The following is a 22864-nucleotide window of genomic DNA, read 5'->3' as shown; positions in this document are numbered from 1 at the left end:
TGCACAGATGCTGGCTCAGTGTTTGGGAGGGGCTGCAAGAGCTAGAGTTAGGCAGCCTGTGTCCTGCTGGTGGCATTTTGGAAAATCCTTGTTCCCTTGGGACATGTGCCATTCCCAAGAGTATCTGAGGGGCAGGTGGTAAGACCCTGACCTCAACCCTGTGTATCCAGTGGAACCACTTGTCAACGTGACTCTACCTGGTGAATGAGAGAGAGAAACTCGGGAGCGTAGCTTTGACTGAAGCGGAGTGGGAGAAAGTCAGTTTTAAAGCTGCACTGAGTGGAAAGGTTTGAAAGTGTGTGAAGGTCATAAAGTATAAGAAAATAAGCAGAAGAAAAGAAATATAAGGAAGGAAGTTGCACTAGCGGCATGTAAGAGAAAATTGAAAGAAAGGCATGTGAAGAGTTCAAAGAGTGCAAAGTGTGTACAATGAAGAGACGGTGAAAGGTTTTTTAAGTGCAAGAAATAAAGAGAGGGGTTGCAGATCAGAGTGGTCATGCTTAGGAGGGACAAAGTACCAGGCGGTTTCAAAAATCTCTGATTGTACCCCACACGTGAAGTGTGTGTGAAAGAACTTTGTTTAAAATGAAAGGTGCATACTGACAAGTTGAACTTGTGTTTGAAACCAAAAGAGGTCCTACGCTAGGGGAAGGTAAACCTGAGAGGCCTAACCAAGAAAGCAAAGTGCATCCTGACAAAACTGAATTTGTGTTGGAAACTGAAAGGGGCCTGAGCTTGGGCAAGGGATCCCTGAGAAGCTTCAAAAGAAACTGTGTGTTATATTTCTTTTGTGGTATTTGGAACCTGAACAAGTTGAAGCTTGGGGAAGGGAACCCAGAGACACTGAAGATATTTGAGACCTCTGCAAGGGCTCTGTGGAGAAGGTCTTAAGAACAGCCCTTTTTGATTGAACTCATTTTTGTGACATTGACCAGACTACACATGGTGAGAAGATCACCTGAAATCAACTTTGGTTTCCAATTTTCTGTTGAACCACTACTTTCCTTTTTAAAGACTTCCTATCACATTTTTGGAATGATTGGGGGCAAGCATGGGTTTAAAAACAGACAGACTTTTATTTTGGACTATTAGACATTGACGGCCTTTAGAAACATCAGTTAAGGGACCCATCCCTTTAGAGTTGGGGCTAGTCGTGCATTACAGCAACCCAGGAACCTTGGTAAATAAAGGTTTTGAAACAAGCACCTTTGAGTTTGTGTCTCTCTTGATAGCATGCCTGTCTCACAATATATATGATACAAACAGTTAAATGCTATCGCAGTACAATTCCTGGATTCAGTTAATCAAAGTATTACATTCGACAGAGACATTAAGACCTTTGTTGCTGAATCAAGTCGATATATCCAATGCTGTTCTAATCCTCATAAAGTCTTGTCTATGTCACCTTTTGCAGTCTGAACCAAATGATTTCTTTATCTGCAGTCACAACTGAATGGCAGGAAAATATGTTTAAATTGTTTTGGCACACAGTCCCATACTCATATCTATGACATTGTATAAGACCATGACATAACCCCTATCACTTACAAGAAATATTTTCTTTACATTTTCAGATGCCCCGACAAGTGGAGCTGTGGTATTTGGTGCTATTATTGGTTGCATACTGGGAGTTGTATTGATTGTTTTGGTTGGTTACTTTATTTGTGGTGCAAGAAAAGCAGATGCATTTAACCATCGGCGACTTTATGAAGACATAAAGAATGAACCAGGCAAGTAAAGATAGGAAAAACAACTTATTTATTGTTGGTGTATGGTTTTAATTTATAATAGAAATATGTGTGCATCTAAGTGTATTAAGAACCTGATCTCATACTATGGAATTTGCATTCATGCAGACTAGTAATAGCTTAACTGATAGAGCAGGTTGTGTAGCTTTGTTTTATTCTACTGTTATGTATTTCAATTTTACGAAAGCATGTTAAAAACATATTCGCGCACAATATACGATTTTATATTTAGCTCAGAATTCCTCACTAGAGCTATTAGGGGATGTTCACAAAGATATGTTTGCATGTATGTACAGAAACAGGGTTCTTGTATTGCAAGCCTAAATAGAAAACAACCCAGATCGCCAGATGGTGTTATCCTGGGAGATCTCCACAGGGTGGTGAAGTCATACAAAGGTGAAGTATAAGGGTATGGTGTTCTGTGTGGTTGCTTGTTAGGGGGAGATGACAGGCATATGTTAGTCAAAGACATATGTGATTGGACTACTTCCCAGACATTGCTTTCAGGGAGGAATATAAGCTGGGTGCAGAAGACACTGCATACCTGTTTGGCATACACAAAATCCTTTAGTAAAACACTTGTATGGCTTTTATTCATACTTTATAAAACAAATATTAATTTAGACCCTTTCTAAGAGGTAAAACTGATATAGAGGCGCTGTGCTGGAGCAAGTCAAGTGTGTGGCTCCTTATTGGGGCTAGACATCAGACAATGGTCTGCAGAGGTTGAAGTATATCCACTGACATCCATTTAACTCTAATGTAAATTGCCTTACCTACACTAATCCATGTACAATCCTCTAAATAATGAAAAAACAAAATAAACACTGTAGACCTCATTCACGAAAAGATGGTCATACATAATCACAAAACTGAACCTATTACTAGCCGAGGAGAAACTAGAGCAGTTCTCTGGTATATTTTAGGACAAACAATCCTATATTCAATGTGTGAGTTAAAATGTGGTCACTATCTATTACTTTTATACTCAATTTGAGATCTTCATCTGATGCCCAAATGCCTCCTTTAATCATTAGGAAGCTATTGTTCCTTAATGCCTTATAATTGTGTGGTGCCATGTGCCCTCTCCTTTTTGGTTTAGACAACCATGTAGTGATCTTGGTTTCTCCAGGATTGCGCAGTTCCTCATTTTTTTAGTACATTGAATGCAGCGTGCTAGCTGTATATATTTCATGACGTCATTTGGAGCAAGGAATTTTAGGCTCTAACTTCAGCAAATGTGGGGAATCTCTGATCTTATAATATCTGACCAACCTGTCCTATCCACCAAGATTCCAACAATTTTGGAGAGAGGAGACCACAATTATTTACAAGAGCTTCTTGCATAGTGATATTGAAAGAAACATTGCAAACTAGAAAAATATGGGACACTGTCACCTTGATTAATGACAACTATGGAGAACTTAAAATGAGGGTAACAGTGATGACAACTTCAGAGAAAGTATCTGAACCATCTACTTCTGAATTTGAAACCACAGTTTTTCCAATGCTAGAATCGGGAGGATGAACCATGAAACTTCTTGATCAGTCAGACAAAGGTCCTGATACTTGGCAAGTAAGTCAGATAGATTCCGCACCTATAGTTAGATTCCTACAATTTCTTCAAGGCAATTTTGCGTCTGCCCTTCTATCATATAACTTGCAAAAAACATGGTAAAGAGGGAATCTGGAAAACAAAGAGGGAAGATAGTAATAGTGCAAAAGATGCTTGATGCAATCATCATTTCCACTCCCACAAAGCGTTGTCACAATGAAAGATGTAATAGAGATCTAATCTGAGTAACTTAATGTACATTTTTTTGGAGTTTGGTTTAGTTTAGCACTATTGCAGTCTTACTGCCATGTCAAAGCCCCAACCCCCCACAAAGCTGGTGCCGGCAGCATGTTATGAGGCTCTGTACTAGGTAGGTCCAATGTGAATGACATCATAGTAATTAAAAAATACCTTGGCATTGAATCTAATATACGTTGCACACTTTTATTTTGGATGCTGTAGCCGTGGTAAGATGACTGGATGACTAAGCTTTAGGCACAGTCTTTCTCAATTCCCAAAAGCCACCACTAATGTAACAAAATGAGTTCTGCACTGCAGGTGTACAGGGTTGAGTAGTGGCTAAAAGCACATATTCGGCCCTCAAACAGCTACAAAATAAGGAAGGTCCCTTTCATACAGGTAAAACAGACACAGTTAAGAGATATACCTCCTTTGCCTCTTTTGGTAATGTGTGCCAAAGAAGGCTACACTTTCAAAAGCGCTGTGAATATGATTTAGTAGCACCCTAAACAGCAATAGTACAACTGTCCAAAACAAAGTGAACGCCCGACCAAAGTTCAATAAAAATATTTACACTCTAATTAAACACACCATCTGCAAAATAACTAAATAGAAAAACACTACCCAAAACCCACAGCTAATGAACAAATGCAGAATAAAGAAAGACAACAAGATGCATCACTCCGAGTAATGAATCAGTGGTGCAATGCAAATAAAAAACTCACTTTTCTTTAAATCTCTATGTTCTTGAGAGCAAAAAGGGATTAAAGATAACTTAACCATTCTCTAGGTCCCAAAAGTGGACCAAAGAGGTAGTTAGCAGTCAATAATATCTACTGCGGTTCTTGGTGGTTCAGCAGCATCAAACCAGCATCTTGGTGCTGTTCATGTGGTTAAACATGGTTTGGGTAGAACAGTATTGTTGTTCTAGATGGGGAGCATTGTGTAGGATGGGTTGAAAAGGAGCTAGTTACTGTTTTGAAGGCGATATTTGAAAACCAACGGACCATTAGGGCCAATAGGTTCAGTTGGACAGTCGGTTCCCCAGCAAAAATAATGGTGACTGGATGCTTGGTGCTAAGGAATAGGTTTAATGAAGCACTCTAGGTGCTGTGGATTGTGAGGGCCACCAGGGTAATGTTATTGGTCAATTTGACAGCTAAAATGTTTTTTGATTGGATGCATAGTTCAAAATGAGCAGTTTCATGTGGTGTCCGATGGCCAGGACTCGAGATCCATCGGGGCCGGTTTAAATGGAATGAAGGTCAGCAGCAAAAAATGCTGGTGGGGCAAATAGCAGTTCAAATACACCAAGTACAATAAAGAAGCTTGTAGTTCAAGCTGAGGCAACAACATGCTCAGCTTGTACGGTACAGTGGTGAACAAGTTCAAACATGCAGTTCAGCATTTCAAAGAGTTGCTGAGTGCCAAAGGCAGCTCTGGAGGTTCCTGATGGTTCAATGTAGTCAAAATGGCTCGAATCATGGTACAAACAGGTTCAAGAGCAAAAGCACAAGGTTCCTGACAGTCTTGACTTTTAGATGAGTCCCAATGCAGGGACTAAAGGATATGTTTTAGTCTGCGTTCTCAGCTTCCCAAAGATGGAGGAGGCTGGCACACAACTGGAGGTGTCCTTCAATATGGTGAGGTTTTCTGTACCATTATTCTGTACCATTATTGCTGAAGAGCAGATTTTGTCTCGGCAACCTTTCACACCCAATTTGCCATGGGGATGGTTAGGGGAATACTCAGTTTTCAAATCACTGGCAGCAGACGTTGAAAAGATCAACTCTCCAAAAGAAAGGGACACTGAATTCTTCCTCAGGTTTCTGTTCAAGAGTGAATCAAAGAGGGAGTGAGAGCACCTTCTTTTAAAGGCAAAATCCAACAGGGGATTGGACTAAAACAATCTGCTTTAGGAGTGCAATCCCTGTTCTTCGAACAAGTGGAGCTTGCTTTCTGACATCATTAGCAAGAAATGGAGTGTACAAGACAAAAAGCTAGAGGCAAAGAGAATCACGATGGTGGTACATTCCTCCAACTGGTCTGAACTCCCTCTGTCTACACTAACCCTTCCCCCTTTCCAGTAGACTCAAGGTCATTTTGGTATGCAGCAACCTTGTGTGAGGCTACTCCTCTTGTGAATGGGTATTTGATTACTGTTCCCAGGACAGATTCCTGTGCAGTAGCTGTCTCTCTATGGAGGGTGTTACCTGCCCTCACAAAGGAACTAAGAGAGGCAACACTCATAGCTGCAGACTTACTGGACAGCAGCAGACTGGCTGAGGGAAATGCACACAATCCTTTCACAGCGGAGCTAAGCTCAAAGGGCTAAGACACGCATTATACAAATTTGATTTGGATGTTAATAATTCTGAGAAATGCCACCCACTATACCTTAAAACTCAGGTATGGCTTATATTTAAAATTTAACATGCCACCAGGACAGTATACTCGTGTTCCTGGGGTTTGAGGACAGAGGTGCATATCTTAAATGAAGCCCCTCTATCTGTGACTGCAGCTATCAAGTGGGCACCTGTTACCCCTGAAGCTGCTCTATGCCTCTGGAGAGCAGGCACTGCAGATATGGATGCTGCTCCAGCGATGCACAGGAATACACTATGATTTTTGGATGGAACTTTTAAAAGAGAGTTCTGATATGCAGATTTCTGTTCCTGAGATTGAATTACTTGTTTAATTTTACTACTTTAATAAAACTCTATGCAGGCCTCTATGGCTTGGAACAAATCTCCTTAGGACTAGAAACGAGTCTGCTGACATTTATAAAACGTTTGAAAACTCTTCTTTTTGAGTGATTAGTCCTGGTAATTTGACCTTTTCTTCTGTCTTAGTCTTTGCTTCTCTCTGCGCCCTGATGCCTGTGGGTTCAGGCGTATTATAAACTGAAATAATAATAATAATAATAATAATAATGATAATACCAATAATAATAATTCAAAAGAACCATGGCTTCTACACCCTCACCAGAAGGAAATCAGTCAAATAGGGTAGCTGCCTTTTGTAAAAAAAAAAAGTACTGAACAGTTGTCACTAAAACAACTCAGATTCCTAGTCTGCCGAGAGCTGCATTTTAAGAAATCAAACTTCATTTACATGTAAATGTTGGTTGTATTAGGTACGCAGAGTTAGGCCCAAGCAATCTCTTAAAATATAACACATAAACGGAAACCAGGATGTGCTCTGCATTTTCCTCACACAGAGTCTAATAGTGTGTTTTAGCCTCTATGTAGAGCCAAGAGAAGGTATTGATTTCAATACAGATATTAAGGTATTCTTTCTTGCATACACTGTTTCACTTCAAAATATGTTCTTAAGGCTTAAATTGTGCACTGTTCAATCTACCTCGCATGCCTAACTCTTCACAACGCCTTGCGTATGATGTGGCAAAAACAAAATGATTTGCCCATTTAACGGTGAATATGTCTGCTGCTATCTCAGTGCGCCTCATGCTTGATAATGGAAGCCAACAATTTGAGGACTGACACACAGGATTGTCGTTGTCATTATCCATAGTGCATAACATAATATGGGCCATATCCTCCTTTAAATGCAACTTTTCTGCAAACCCAGATGTTTTACTTGCAAATATCTATTTGCCAGCCCTAAAAACTGGAATGTGTTAGCAACGGCGTCAAAACATTGCAAGCTATGGCATATTTAAATGACCACAGATATTTTGGAGATGATTTAGCTTTTTAAACAACTCTTCATGATCCTGAACATGGCAGCTGCTATTCAAATATCAAACTCCAACCAAATATTATCATACCTGATTAAACCTTTTGGGTGAGAATGATAGTCGGTTGTTTTTGCAAAATGAACATTTCTATGCAAAACAGGCTAGCATTATATTTATGGGGCACATGTTCGAATATAATTTGTGTTGCACACCATTTTTCAAACTGTTCTTCAAAGAAAATACAGCGATATTACATTTTCATGTCGCAATTTTAATCCTAAAATTCTTATAGTGAGCCATTACATTACGCTGTATGCATGGGTGTCTACATTAAAGACATCTATCATTTCATAGGTCAACACATGTCAAGATAGTACACATTTATTTTTGCTGATTTGTATTTTTTTATTCAGAGACATGACTATTACTTGCAGTGTCAAACATATCACGTTTTGCATTTAAATACAAATGGTGGCTAACAAGCACAACATAATCAATACATTATTTAAATAACATTGGGGGTCATTACAAATTTGCCAATATCCCACCGGAATTGCCAGCGGGACACCAGAACATAGACCTACCATTACCGGCGCCTGATATCCCAGTAATTCTAGGATATTCCACAGGACTCCATGTTGGGAATTGACGGTATTACCGGTGCCAAAGATACCAGCTGTATTTTGCCAGTGGGGCGTGACTTACTTCCAGCTCATGTCTGGAAGTAAATCAGGTAACCCCTTCCAGCAAACTCCGAGTTTGGCAGTCCAGAAACGTGCCAGTAAACAGAATTATCGGCATGTTAATTCCAGAGCGTCAAACTTATATTGGCCCCATTATATAGAAACAGTTTGTGCATCATTGATAGTGGCCCATGCAGCTCACCAAATTCCTAATAACCTCATCCATGATATATTCATTTTTACAGCCTGGTATACCTAACGCAGAGCTGGAAATAGCTTGTGCAGGAAAAAAGAAAGCCACATCAAATAACTGTCAACGAAATGTGTGTTCATTATGTTTATACAAAGCATTACATATATGCAACAGAACATCTTATGTTTCTATAAAAATATTAAACGAAAATCTTGAAAATAGCATTGCCGAAATTAGTTGATCTATAGCTGTAACCAGTGTATGGCATGCTCATATGTAGGCTCCCTTTCTTTATCCATCTCTCCTTCTCTCTCTCTCTCTCTGTCAATCAATTAATCTTTTTCTATGTCAGGGGTACATTTGTTAAAGCTATCTCAGCCATTGTTGACAGCAGTGAGCAACTGGAGAAATCACAGATATCTTCAAAAGGGAGAGGGATGACTGTGATGTTTTGCAAAATAGGCTAGTAAAAAAGGAAATTATGTAATTGTACCAACATTGTAAATGGGCTCATTTTAAAATCGTATTACATGCATTTCTAATGATCACTTGTAGTTTAGTTTATTATTTGTAGAGCGCACCAAACCCGGAGGTATCTGGGCGCTTGAGCATACATAATTTGTTACAAGTACATAAAAAAAAAAACAGATGACATAGCTTGTTGACCAGGTTATAGATTGATCGATAGGCCCACATAGAGAGTAAGTAGAAGGAGGGCTACAGTGTCCTCCATTATCAGTAGGGCACGGGACTAACAGTCAGGAGATATACCAAGTAGAACAATAGGTGTACTCACTGCAGAGACAGGGAGTGGACTTGTGACAGGACAGTAAATAACAGTGGTTGGATCGACATGGCACATGGGGGTGGGGAGGCTAGGCAGATGTTTTATAGAATCAGTAGTCGCAGAATTAAGGCAGCTGGGAGAAGAGCCAGGCTTTCACTTTGGATCTAAATGTCCAGAAGGATGGTTCAGCTCTCATGGCTGAGCGGAGGGAGTTCCAACACTTGGCAGCTAACAAGGGGAAGCTGGACCGTCCTGCAGTTTTCAGTTTGTACTGCAGGATGTTGAGACGCTTAAGGTAGTAGGATCTAGGGATTCTGTCAGAATGGTTCCTCGAGAATGTGTCTCTCAAGTATTTAGGGGCTGTATTTGAGAGGCATTTATGTGTGACTTGTTTAGGAATAGGGATAGTGAAGTGTATAAGTAAACACCTAGCGTTTTGACCTCATTGGCAACTTTGATGATATTCCTATCAATGTTAAAGGTCTTGTAGCGAGGGTCCGGACTGTTTAGAAAGACTTGTGAACCGATAATCACAAGTTCTGTCTTGTCATTGTTTAGACAGAGGCTGTGGGCAGCCATCCAAGCCTGAATTTCGAGGTAGATATAATTTATCATTTTGGAGTCTTTAACATAGCAGCCAGTGGTTGTGATGAGGATCTGGGTGTCATCTGCATAGTTTGTGTAGGTGACACCAAGGCTGTCAAGACGGGAGCTTTGTGAAGATGTTGTTAAGCGTGGGTTAAACACACAATCCTTGCTGGACTCCACAGTGGATAGGTACTCTATCAGCAGATGCTGAGGGTGCAAAGACCTTATTTGTTCTGCTCGAGAGGAAGGATGGGATCCAACTTGTGGCATTCTGAGATAATGAGGCTGAAAGGTCTAGCAGTAGAAGGATGGCAAGCTTGCCCTTGTCTCTGGCTTCATCCATTTGGATTTTAAGATCCAAGAGTGCGGTTTCAGTGCCGTGTCTCGATCTGAAACCGGACTGTCTTAGGCCTAGAAGGTTATTGTCTTCCAAATGTGTTTGAATTCGGAGATAGGCTGCTCTATACAGTATTTTTTAGGAGAAATGGGACTGTTATGGGTCTGTATTGGTCGGTATAATTGAGTCTAGATTAGTTTTTTGAGGAGCGGCATAACCCATACCTCTTTAAGATTGTTGGGGACTGAGCAACTTTTGAAGGAAGAATGAATCAAGGCTGTGATGAACGGGGCTAGTTCTTTTGCTCCATCCTTGATGATTGAGGCTGGCAGGTATCTCCCTGGCATTTTGAGGGATTGAGCCCCATGATGATGTTTTCAACTTTTTTGGTGGTGACTGGTGAGAAGCGGAAAGGGTGGCATGGGGGAATTTGAGGGTCAGGTAGTTTATGTGAGTTGGTATTCAAGGCTAGGCTATTCTTTTTGCTCTCAATTTTAGCTTGCAATAAAGCTATTTTGTTTGAAAGAGCCTTCTGGATATTAGCAAACCAAGCCACATCCTCCATGCAGGCTTCTGTTGGTGGTGCGGGAGACTCCAGTTCTCTTAGTATGATAAAAAAGCTCTTTTGTGCCGGATTTAGCATTCTGAATTCTGACGTTCTAGATCTCACTTTTCATGCTGAGTATGGCTACTTTGTCGGTAGTACTGGCAGTGGTGAACTTTTCCTTGTTCAGGATTGAGGGTGTTTGTCTCCAGATGGCTTTGGAGGATCTGTTGGCATTGCAGAGTAGTTTTAGGTCAGCTGTGAACCATTTATTTAATCTATGGTGAAGGTGATGCAGTGGTGGTCAGACCAGCACAAGGCACATTATTGAGGATTGTAGTAGTGCAAATAAGGTCTGCCAGCCAATCCAGGATTCTACCTTTGTTGTGGGTGGGTTAATGAATGAAAGTTTGAAGCCCAGTTGTGAGATTGTATTTTCTAGGGTGGTGGAATTCGCATCGTTAGGGTCATGAAGGCCTAATTCAAGTCTCCCAACAAGATCATTTGTGAGCCAGGTTTAGTATTAACTAGTATTTACTATTAATGTAGTAGTGCAAATAAGGTCTGCCAGCCAATCCAGGATTCTACCTTTGTTGTGAGTGGGTTAATGAATGAAAGTTTGAAGCCCAGTTGTGAGATTGTATTTTCTAGGGTGGTGGAATTCGCATCGTTAGGGTCATGAAGGCCTAATTCAAGTCTCCCAACAAGATCATTTGTGAGCCAGGTTTAGTATTTTGGGTCAGGAGGAAAGTAATGTCTCCTCAAAGGAAGAGGTGGGGCCAGGTTCCGGTAAATAAGATGAAGTAGTAGGGTACCAGTGGCTGTGAGAGGAAGTTTAACGGACATAACTTGACTTGTACTCTTCTGTGAGCAAAGCATATTGTCCAAACCTAGAAGTACTTGTTAAAAAAAAGAAACATTCTATTGTTTTCTAAATAACTTTCAGGATAAAAATATATCACTGAACCACCATCTGAACAATCCATTCCACCATTGACGTTTTTTAAGGTAAAATCAGTCCTCCAGAAAAACCACTCTTGCGTCCCTGGAGTAGATGAAGTTTAACAACATTGCTTCAGTGGTGGAGCCTTAGGTGGACATCTCTTTTTTTTAAAACAGGTTGTCAGATTTCTCGTATCGATATTCCACTGAACACATTTTTCAAAAGTATAAATAATTGTTTTATAAAGGACAATTTCTGAAAAGTGTCAAAGTCACGAAGATCATGCTTATTATAACGATATCTTCCATTCACTCAACTTTCTCCACCTAACCCTTTGAAATCTATCCTATGTAAAAACAGAACATGCTTTACAGAAAGAAAGTGGTAGTGTCCAGTTCAAATAAAAGAGTTCACAAATAGGTAAATAAGACCAGTCTTATTTCTAGAGACTGCATGATAGATGATAGTTAAGGAAATTGAAGCACAAAGAAAGGCTGGCAGACAATATGAAGAGGAAACAGTGGGTCTGGCTTTCCAAATGTAGAGGGTATGGCTGTTTTTCTCTGTAGGATGTTAAAAAAAGAAAGTAAAAACACGAATCGTATACACTACATTTACAAAGCCAGATCTGTATCATTTGAAGCTTTCCATATAAAGTGATGTAGGGGCATGCCCTGTAAAAGTGTTCATAGGTATTTAAAGGAACACACTAATTATGATCATTAAGGAAGAAAGCATTCAGATGTCAACACACTCAGTCACATTTTCAAAATGAGTGGACAATCTACATCCTCCAGTTTTACCCAGTCCGACTTGTTAAAGATTTCTAAATGTATGTTTTGCATATGTAACCATGCTATTACAGACTTATACCTGACGTTCTGAGCAGAATATTTTCAATAATCAGTGATACATTGAATGATATGTAATAGCTTAAATGTATGAATTCAGAATTGTAATTAATATGTTGTGTCTTCTTAATATTCGCTTGTGTCTTTCAGTTCTACGACTAGATGATTCAGTGGGACCGTATGATTTGGCGTATGGTGCATCCTCTTACCACAATCCTACGGTGGTGGGTGAGACAGAGTACCACCCAGTAGGAAACACACTTAATTTTATTCCAATGGATAACCTCCCATCTAGAAACCCATCAGCCTAATCAGACTTCTGAAGAATGTAGTTCATTGATGGGCTTTATGGATTCAATGCTTGCATGTATATTTCATGCAGAAAGACTTTGAACATAATGTGGTAAGCAAACCACTGCATTAAAACATAATGCCATTTGAACACAAACCTGCGTTGAACCACCATATTTCCTTTATTGTATTATTATTTACAAAGACTTCCCTTGTGGATCATTCAAGCATTTTGCTTAGAAAACAGTGCACCAGACTTGATACCGAGCGAGAGAATTATCAATGTTGGACACAGATGCGGTGGAAAGATGCTCTGAGGTCCTTTTTTGTTGGTCTGTGTCTACTATGTGTAACCCTTCTTCAGGTTTGTATTCCTAGAAGGCAAGTCATTCAATTGTAATGAAAGGGAGGTAATTCATCTATTTTATAGCATTTGACTTACAGTTGCAAATACAGTATGGGTCTGTATTGGCCTGAGTAATATCTGCATTGCACCATATTGCTTAGATTGGAATGTTCATTATGTTCTCTAAATCCAAAGCAGCTGCACAGAGGAACATGCAAATGGAATAAGGATATTTCTTTGAAATGCAATCATATGTATAATGTATTCATTATGTTTTCTAAATCCAAAGCAGCTGCACAGAGGAGACCACAAAATCAGTACATCACAGGATGTCGAGAAATAAAGATCATAACATTTTGTTCTATAATCCAATTTCAAGGGACAGCAGAAAGCACTCATTTTGCACTGTCTTGGTGCTTGATCACACAGAAAAGTGAATAGCACCCGACCACATAAATACATGAGTAGTCCTATGTCAGTTTCATAAAACTAGAACATTACAACATCACAGTTTAGTGCATAAAAACACAGTAGCCATATTGTGCATGAAGAATGACATGCACCCATACAAAACTGATTAGCATCCAAAGGAGATATCCATTTACACAAATGAAAACCAAGCCTGTGTTTGCACAAATATTAGAAAAAATATGAGAGGAAGATAATATGTACTCCACTTAAAAACAGAAAATAATATACAGTGCTTTTGGGCGAAAATACTACTAAAACCCTGGCAAATAGACAGAACATTCTGATGCTAAAAAGCACATGAATGTGCCTGATAAAGGGCGTTGTGCAAGCAAATACTGAAAACCTGAGCCAAAAAACAGCCATCAAGAAGTGCAAAGTAGAAACATGAGCAATGTGAACTTTAATGCAATCTCAGTGCAAGCAGACTGTTAAAGTGCAAAAACGGTCTCAGAAAGTGCATAGTGCAAACAGTACAGACGTTTTTCACAGCTTAATGCACACTATAATAAATATACAGCCTGATATGCCTGGTTACCAAACCAACTGTACAAAAGAATTACAAACAATACATAAATGCAATATTATGAGCTAAAAGCACCTCACAAACTCAATCAATATAAACCAAGATGATAAACAGAAGAATTTAAAAACAACACAGAAGAAAAACAGACACATGATTATGATCACCTAATCTAAAAGATCCAAGTGCCAACAAAAGTATCAAGCTCCTCATCAATAGTATGCCCGTTAGAAGTTTTTGTATCACAATCCAAAATCATTTGTCTCCAATTTGTGAAGTGTCCGTTGAGGGCATTTTGGTACATGATTGTTCAATATCTAAGAAGGGCCATGTATGGTCTTAGAGTTATTACTAGATAGAAGAGAGAGGTGAAAGATCAGTTAAAACTTAGATGGCCATACACTGCTAAACCATTTGGTAATGTGGATCAACCAGCTGTTGATCAGCAGTCCGAAGCTTCACTGGATAGGCTTGAGAAATTCAGAGGTTTATTGGTTCAGGCCCCAGTGAGAAATGCATCATGCTTCTACAGTAGAGACTTGTGTTTTTCCACTGAATATACATATAGGAGTTTGTTTTCTTCATAAAATATGCATCTAAAAGTTCAGGATCTCTGAAGGGTACTATAGAAGTACCACAATGATATATCTATGAACATATTGCAAATACAGGAACGCTTGTACATAGGTAATCCCAGGATGTTAAAAACCCGTTTTTCTCAGATATCTGATGACATGTTAGCCACATAGTGAACAACCTATAGAACATTAGAAGTAGCATAGTAGTTCATGTGAATACAGTAACTGTCAGCTCATGTTGAACACCATACACATGGTATGATTGAAAACAGTAGACTCTTTGAAGGTGTATGCTGAGTTAAAGAAAAATGGATGCCACTACTTCCACACATTTATTTTCTCAGAGGCATCAATACACACAATATCAATGGTCATAAAATGTCAAACTCCTCCTCCAAATCTGCTCAATAGACACATAATTAGTAGTGTGTAAAGCACAACACACGATTCCTTACTTTAAAGAATTACACATGAGCCATGAAATCAATAATCCAGAAACTAATCACTGAATAGCAAAGAAGTTGCAATCCTCTCCAAAAGGTGCCCTGCTATCTCCGGGGGCGTCAAGTCCGATGTCCATTACATTTTCTGTTGTGGTTTTCTTAAAAGAAATGCTTGGGTTAAGACTCTGGAGAGTCATCAGTGGAGACCAATGTCCTACATAATTTGTGTGTGTGTGGGGGGAGGGTGTGTGGCTTTGCTGCTTATAGTCCTAAGCAAATGGAGTTCCTTATGGTCGATACAAATTAACATATCTAATAATCAAATGCCATCATGCCTTCCATAGAAGGCCTTATCATCTTAACATGCTAAATATGTATTCTATTCTAATGATCATGGTTTTGTCCACTGTACCAGCAGACACAAACTTTGAGGATCTTGTTTACCCTAATTTGTTCACTCATACAAACTTTGGGCCTGATTTACAAAGAGGTTTTCAATAGGATTTTCCCATGTTAAAACATTTTTGTAAATCAGGCCCTTTGTATCATTGAAAGGCTACACTGTTGGTTTAAAACCACACATACTCACACGCACACACACACACACATAGCACGTTCTCTTAAAATGTGATTGTGTAGCCAGATGCTTCACACATTGTCCACTTGAATAGTCGGAAAGGAGAAAACAAAAGTGCATTAACGTTTGTTGAGCTGCTCTGAGTATGCAATTTATCTAAAAAGAGATTAAACTGTAGTTAAGCCAATGTTGACTTACCCCATATTGCCATGAAAATTGCAAAGAAGACCGTTCCTCCATTGTCAAATAAATGTGTCACCTGCAAGGAAAACAAAAAAGTTTATTTAATAATATTGTTTTTTGATAACGTTGTCACCCATAAAGATTGACATTTGATTCCAAGGATGTCGCTGGAACGAACAGTGCAATCAGAATGAACAAAGCTAACAAAGTACTCGTATGTCTAGGTGTTGGTGAATACATCTTCCATATTCCACCATTTGGCAGATAGAAAACTAAGTGGAAACATCTAATTTGATTGGTTTTCACTAAGTGCATATTTTCCATTTCTTTCGTTGCTTGTGCATTACAAATGGTGAATTCCGTGTCATGCCGGCCAATGTGTTATTGCAGCGCGTCTCGCTGTCTGACTGTTATTCAGCAACATTACTTCTTTAAATCAACCATATTCCCTAACAATAGTGAATAACTTAGACATTCAGAATAATTTCATTCATGAAACGACAACATAATGCAAAATAAATTGTATAATAATCCTTCATCTGCCACTGACCAATACCCTGTGAATACTGAGTCAATCACGTATTTGCTGTGGAACAATTTTATTTTCTAACCATTTCTTATATTTGAATTAAATGCTACATACCAAATAGTCTGCTTGTGCTTCTAAACAGAGTTTTCGTACTACACTTACTAATAATGGATTATTAATATATTTATTTGCGGTTTCCTTTAGTCCAAAATGGTAGAAACATGAACAAATTCATTGTATCCTTATCTGTGCCAGAAAAGTAAAAACAAACACATTTGTAGACTATTTTCTTAATTTAGAATTTGGGTTGGGCAGTTTTTGGCGAGGGGAATCTTCTGGTTATTATGTATAATGGATATATTGAACAGCAGTTACTGCTTTAGACAAAACCTCACAATAACCATACCTGCTTACATCTGTCTTTAAATGTTAGGCAGACAAGTTCTAAGTTCCTGATTTAAACAAAAACAAATGAAGAAGCATAAATATGAATATGAAACAAATATAAAAATGGCTAATAGCATCTATGCTATTTTTATTGGAAAAATGTGTTTCCTTTTTGTTTTGCCAATTAAATGTATATTTGTAGTTGTAATGTGGTCTCCCTTATTTATTTGACCTTTCCTATGACTAACATCTCAAGATTATAATATCCGTATATTATGCTAAGGGTTTTTTTTTTCATCTCTGCACAAAGTCTAACTCCTAAGAGCACTAAAAACACCCGCAAGGCTACCACACATTTTATTCTTTTAAGGATTGTTTTTATTTGCTTGAGTTTTTGCTAGGAATACAGTCCTGTTGAATGTCACAATTTCTGCAAGATAATCAGACTCATCTATCTGCACACTAAAATCAGTACAAAAAGAATCAATCGCTTATGCTAATGCAATTTCAAGTGCGTCTATGAAGCTACAAACATAGGAAATTGAACTGGTATTCTCTGTTGTCCTCTTCTGTAAAGCTATGCTGTCAATGTGTAGATATACTCCCCTGTCTCCCCCTAAACATTATGTTAATGGGTATTTTTCCCAATCATAATTGGGTGAGTCCGAAATATGGCTTTGCAGCATGTGCCCAATAAATTAGAATTGAAAGTTGATAAACTTCCCTTTTACATTTAGCAAACAGCATGGTGTGTCATTCACGGTGAAACTAGGCATCTGCCAACAGTGCCAATTCCATAAAGGATACATTTGTTGTACATTTTTTAAATGACTATTGTAGTTTGAACAAGTTTATGATGTAAATGCTATTTAAAAATATAAAACAAATCTTAATGCGATGTAAAAGTTGTGCTTTATTTTTTCAAAGGCTCTTAACCTATTTTTGGGTTTCTTTTTACCTACTTTATAACATATAGTGCAATATATTCCTTGAATAAATGTCAATAATGCACCTGCTAGTCAATTGAAAACAAAATAGCATGCTACTTGAATATGTATACTTGCTTTTTTATTGTGAGATTTTTGTTGGTAAAAGGCATGTGTGCCTTTTCCAATTAAACATTGCAATAGAAACATACACAATTGGAATTAATATATTTTTTAAGACAAATGTGAACATGCTTTAATCATATTATATCAAAATCCTGTCTAATATCTTAAAAGGCTGGAAAGTAAGGGTAAGAGAAACAATTACAATAGACCACTAGAATATGTGTATGGAGGAGAGGGGGAGAGTTTGGACACATAGTTAAATATCTATCCTTTAGAAATAGCAATACAGTGTTCTGAAAATTGGTAAATTATGGACCTAGTAGTGCAGGCCACAATGCCTTCGATTCCACATCAAAATGTACTGTAGATGGACAGGAAGTTCGAAAACATTGTATTTTAATCAGGATGATTGTGGTCCTTCCCATATAATCAAGCAATACCAAAAGCAGGTTATGGCAATCAGGTAATTATAAAAGGTGCTTATACATCAAGAGATTGTGTTTCAAAGCGCCGAGAGGAGGGAACAAGGGAACAAAACAAGACAATATAGGCACAGGCAGTCCTTAGGCCTTGTGAACATTCAGAGCGTGCAAGTGCAGAGAGAGAGAGAAGGGACAGGGGTGTTGGGTAAGTGCTAGAAGTGTCACAGAGCGGGAAGTGCCAGAGAGCCAGTTGCAGGGCAAATGGTAAGTGAAAGGCAGTGACCCCTTGGTAGGAGAGTGGTCACCTTCAAGTACAGTAAGTGCGGGCCTGTGAGACAACACAGGCCAGTGGGTGCCCAAAGGCAAGTGCAGGGGGAGGGCGGAGGCTGCAGGTGATTGGACAGAAGGCTAGCACCCAGAAGGACACATGGGCCCAGGCTACGAATCTCAGAAACTGGTGGTCAGGGGGAAGGAGGAGGAGAAAAGAAAAGTCTTGAGAAGTGGAATTGAGTAGATTTGGCTCAGATGTAGAGGAGGCTGTTCCAGAGGGGAGAGCCAGCGAGGAAAGAGATAGGCCACCCGCTCACTGCTTGGAGAAGCACTTGACAGCAGAGAGTTTGAGCCAGAAGATCAGAGAGATCTGGAGGGAGAGTATTTGATGATAGCAAGTTGTAGATAGCATGGTCCCAAGCCCCAGACAGCTTTATGGATGATGCAGAGGGATTTGAATTTGATCCTTGCAGCATCCGGGACCCAGTGGAGAGATTTTAGGGGTGGAGAGATGAAGTCCCTTGGCTTGAGGCCAAGGATAATTCTCGCAGCCCTATTCTGGATTCGCTGGAGGGAGGAAGAGGGTGCATTAAGGACAAAGCTGTTGCAATTGTCCAGCCTAGAGAGTACCAGAGATCTTGATTTTCTGGGGAAAAGTGTGGAAAGAAACAGTACCTCTGAGGAGGCAAAGTTGGAAATGGGCCATCTTGGCAAGGTCCAGGAAGTGGGGAAGGAAGGAGCGAGAGGAGTCGCAGATGACTCCAAGGTTTCTTGCTGCAGATGAAGATGGGGAGGGATAGCCCAAAGATGGTGGCCAGAGTGCACAAAGAAAATGGGGAGAAGGTGTCTCGGTAGGAAGGATCTCAGTCTTACTTACATTAAGACAGAGATCATTGGAGGTGCACCAAGGCTGAATAGCAGACAGGTAGTCAGGGATTATAGAGGAAGAGGAAGAAGAGGAAGAGGGGAGCTTGAAGAAGAGTTGTGTGCCATCTGTGTAACACTGGAAATGAGGAGAGAAGGCAGCGATCAGGTGAGCAAGTGGTGCAAGGTAGATTGTGAAAAGTCAAGGTGACAGGATAGAGCCCTGGGGAATACCACATGTAGAGAGAATGGCGGAGGAGGAGAAAGAGCCTCTGCAGAAAGAGTTTAACCAATCCAGTGCCTGTTCTGATATACCAAGAGTATCATGAGGATAAAATTGTGCCTGTGTGAAATGAGGAAGAGACATCAAGTATAATGAGAACAGCAGGAGAGTCAGAGTCACTAGATGGTAAACAGTCATCCACCTTGCTATTACTCGACTTAGCAGTGGAGTTTGATGTGCTAGACAAACTCAGCTGAACTGCTTACACCACATCATTATTGGAGTGAATGTAGACATTCTTAAATGTGTTGTGTCATTCCTCAGAGGCTTGTCATCCTGAATCATAATCTTCTCTTTTTGTTTGATCACTTCTTTTTCAACAAGGCTCCTTTAGCGGGTGTAAGCCCATATTCTGGTTGGGCTGTTGCAGGTCACACATGGTGTGTTTGTTGGAATCTTGAGGTAGTTTGGTAAAGCTATTGTGTGGATGATGTGATCTGCAATGCTACCTCTCTGAGCACAAAAGATGAGGGTGATGGACAGGACACCCATTTCATTCCACCACCCTATGGCAATAAAAGGTTGTGAAAAGCACATTATGGAAAGAATTATATGCAGCAATATGGTTGTTGTATGGTTTTGCCGGGAACTTCTCGATGGGAAGTCTGACCTATGCTTATCATTAAGGTTTGGTTTTGGTGGAGCTGGGAGATGCATGACTTGGACTGTAAGATGAGATGGCAGCAGGGACATCAGGTAATCATAAGCACAGGTTATGTACATGACAGGCTTCCCATTCCCATATGTTGTATCCTCTGTACGACACGATCCCCGCTCAGTTTCCCGTAGCTCCTTGACTTGGGTGGAATCGAACAGAGTTTTTGCAGTCCTTGCCCAAATGCTTGGAGATATTTCTCACACGTTTGCATCCCCAGCCCTCTCTGCAGGTTTCCCTCACTGTCTTCCCAACTCACAAGGCATTTAAATATCACTGAACCAGCTGTGTTAGTTTGGGATGAGAGGAGACTGCAGGACTTTGGAATTCAGAGAGGTCAATTTGGCTCTTTTATAACTTATAACGTAAGCCGTCTGGCTTCAATAGACCACATCCCGTATATGATCTTCCTGAATGTTCCTTCTCAGTTGTGATCTTCCTCTTCTTGGTATTTCATCTGTGGGGCTTTTGGACTGTCACAAAGTCTGAATAGTTACACAATGGCTACTAAACCTGCCATTGGACCACAAACCCAGAGGCCTACATGAGAGTCAGGATTTCCTCACAATGGGCTCTTTTTAACTTTTTACTAGCTTTTCATAATCCTGTTCTATTTGTGCATCATTTGTTTTTTTGTTGTAATCATGTCATGTTTATGTTTTTCATTGCCCACCTAGGAGGCTGGCAAGCACTCTTACAAAAATGAAGGCCTGATTCATGGAATATGTATCACGGCGCAAAGTGACTTTGTAGTGCCAACAAACACTCTGGTTCACAGAGCGGTGCGAAGTGTATTTTGGTACTGCAAAGTTACTTTCCACTGCAAAAGTACTCTTTGCCCCATGCTAAATGTGCCTAATTCACAGTGCAAAGAGTACTTTTGCAGTGCATAGTGACTTTGCACTGCAAAAAATGTATTTGCACCTCTCTGTGAATCAAGGTGTTTATTGGCAGTGCAAAGTCACTTTGCACTACACATCCATGAATCAGGCCCTAACACGCAATCAAGCAAGCATAATACGTAGAAAAAGGAATCCATACCTTACAAACAATCATAAACGGTAAAAATATGTCTCATAACAATTCAAGATTGGATCACAGAAGCACCTAGGTAAACGTTTAGAAAATGGATATTATCCGCTGCATTCCATGGACTTGCAACACCAACCATGCATCGTTCTAGCCGCTGAAGGCTCTCCACCTACACCTGTAGATACAGTGTAAAATCTTGGAATAAACTGAGATGAAGTTCTATTATTCACTTTAAAATCAATAATGAGAACATAGATAGTTAAATCAAATAGTTCATATTCTAGTTCTGTCGACTGTTTAGCATTATAAGCAAATGTACACTGGAATGCCAAGGAATGACATACAGAAGCTGCAATTGTTCCAAAAAGACTTGCTCAGGAAAAATGTATCCTACTGCAATACTTGCACTGTTCTCCAACAAAAAGAAATTGTAAAATGTAAAATATTACGTAAAATACAAATAAACTGTGGAGTATGGACTATGTATCCAAACAATTGCAAGTTATACCGCAACACTAAAATGAAGACATCATTTGGTCTACTGTCCCTCACGAAATGCAGGGGTCAGATGCATAAAGCGGAGTCGGACGCAGAGTGTTTGGGTCTGTGACTGTTTCAAACCTGCTATTGGATCTCCCACTGAGGTGAACTGTATGCTGAACTGACAACGGACCTCTAGTCCTCTTTCTACCTCTACTGGCCTGGAAACTCAGCTTCCACCACTTCAAAAGCTACTTCCTGCCATGGAGTGGGCCGCGGAGTCGGTCGCAGAGTCTTTGGGTCTGTGTTTGCTTCAAACCTGCTATTGGATTTCCCACTGAGGTGAACTGTATGCTGTACTGACAACAAACTTCTAGTCCTCTTTCTACCTCTACTGGCCGGGAAACTCAGCTTCCACCACTTCAAAAGCTACTTCCTGCCGCGGAGCGGGCTGCGGAGTCTGTCGCAGAGTCTTTGGGTCTGTGTCTGCTTCAAACCTGCTATTGGATTTCCCACTGAGGTGAACTGTATGCTGAACTGACAACAAACCTCTAGTCCTCTTTCTACCTCTACTGGCCTGGAAACTTAGCTTCCTCACTTCGAAAGCTACTTCCTGCCTCGGGGCGGGCCGCGGAGTCGGTCGCAGAGTCTTTGGGTCTGTGTCTGCTTCAAACCGGCTATTGGATTTCCCACTGAGGTGAACTGTATGCTGAACTGACAACAAACCTCTAGTCCTCTTTCTACCTCTACTGGCCCGGAAACTCAGCTTCCACCACTTCAAAAGCTACTTCCTGCAGCAGAGCAGGCCGCAGAGTCTTTGGGTCTTCGGGCTCAGCGGGACTCCTGCGGCCTGCTGCGCTCATTTCTGCCCCACCGTGAGCTTCTGCACGAGCTCATAGGATTTTTGCAATCAAGAGGTGAGCAATAATACAAACTTTCTTTCTGGTATCACAAATGAAGATTGACATTATATGTGCACGGCGTCCATTTAAAATACACCATTGCTGGACTTTCCCATGTTTGTGAACAGCTGCCTCGATACATTGAGAGACATGTATTCACTCTGCACAGAACATCTATATTCCCAGATACTACCGATTCTTGGTCCATACCTACTGTGATTCTCACGTCGCACCAAACCCCCTCGCTCGGGTGGAAATCCGGTGCACTGTGCGGCCCCTTGGGTTGACTGATCAGTGAGCAGGGAACGGCACCCTCTGAGAAATCTCACCGTACTGTCCCCTGCAATAGATAACTGCCGGCCACTAGCGCCTGTTCGGCCTGGAGACTCTTTGGGGAGACACAGTGAATG

At 40.2% G+C, this 22864-nt stretch overlaps 1 protein-coding gene and 1 long non-coding RNA gene across 2 annotated transcripts in view; one reads left to right on the top strand and one right to left on the bottom strand.

The window, feature by feature from the left end:
• LOC138503630 (uncharacterized) overlaps nt 1–17399 on the top strand; it is a 58592-nt gene extending 41193 nt beyond the window's left edge. Inside the window, exons 3-4 of the long non-coding RNA XR_011279678.1 lie at nt 1575–1730; nt 12320–17399. This is a non-coding gene — a long non-coding RNA (uncharacterized lncRNA). The remainder of the gene's footprint in view (nt 1–1574; nt 1731–12319) is intronic.
• Nucleotides 1–22864, bottom strand: part of ANO3 (anoctamin 3) — a 2087603-nt gene that overhangs the window by 741362 nt on the left and 1323377 nt on the right. Inside the window, exon 13 of the mRNA XM_069623502.1 lies at nt 15594–15654. Within this exon, the coding sequence (XP_069479603.1) occupies nt 15594–15654 (61 nt within the window). The remainder of the gene's footprint in view (nt 1–15593; nt 15655–22864) is intronic.

The sequence above is a fragment of the Ambystoma mexicanum genome, chromosome 11 (genome assembly GCF_040938575.1).
Source record: "Ambystoma mexicanum isolate Mex_15411 chromosome 11, UKY_AmexF1_1, whole genome shotgun sequence".
NCBI lineage: Eukaryota > Metazoa > Chordata > Amphibia > Caudata > Ambystomatidae > Ambystoma > Ambystoma mexicanum.
This window is presented reverse-complemented; position numbering and strand designations above follow the sequence as displayed.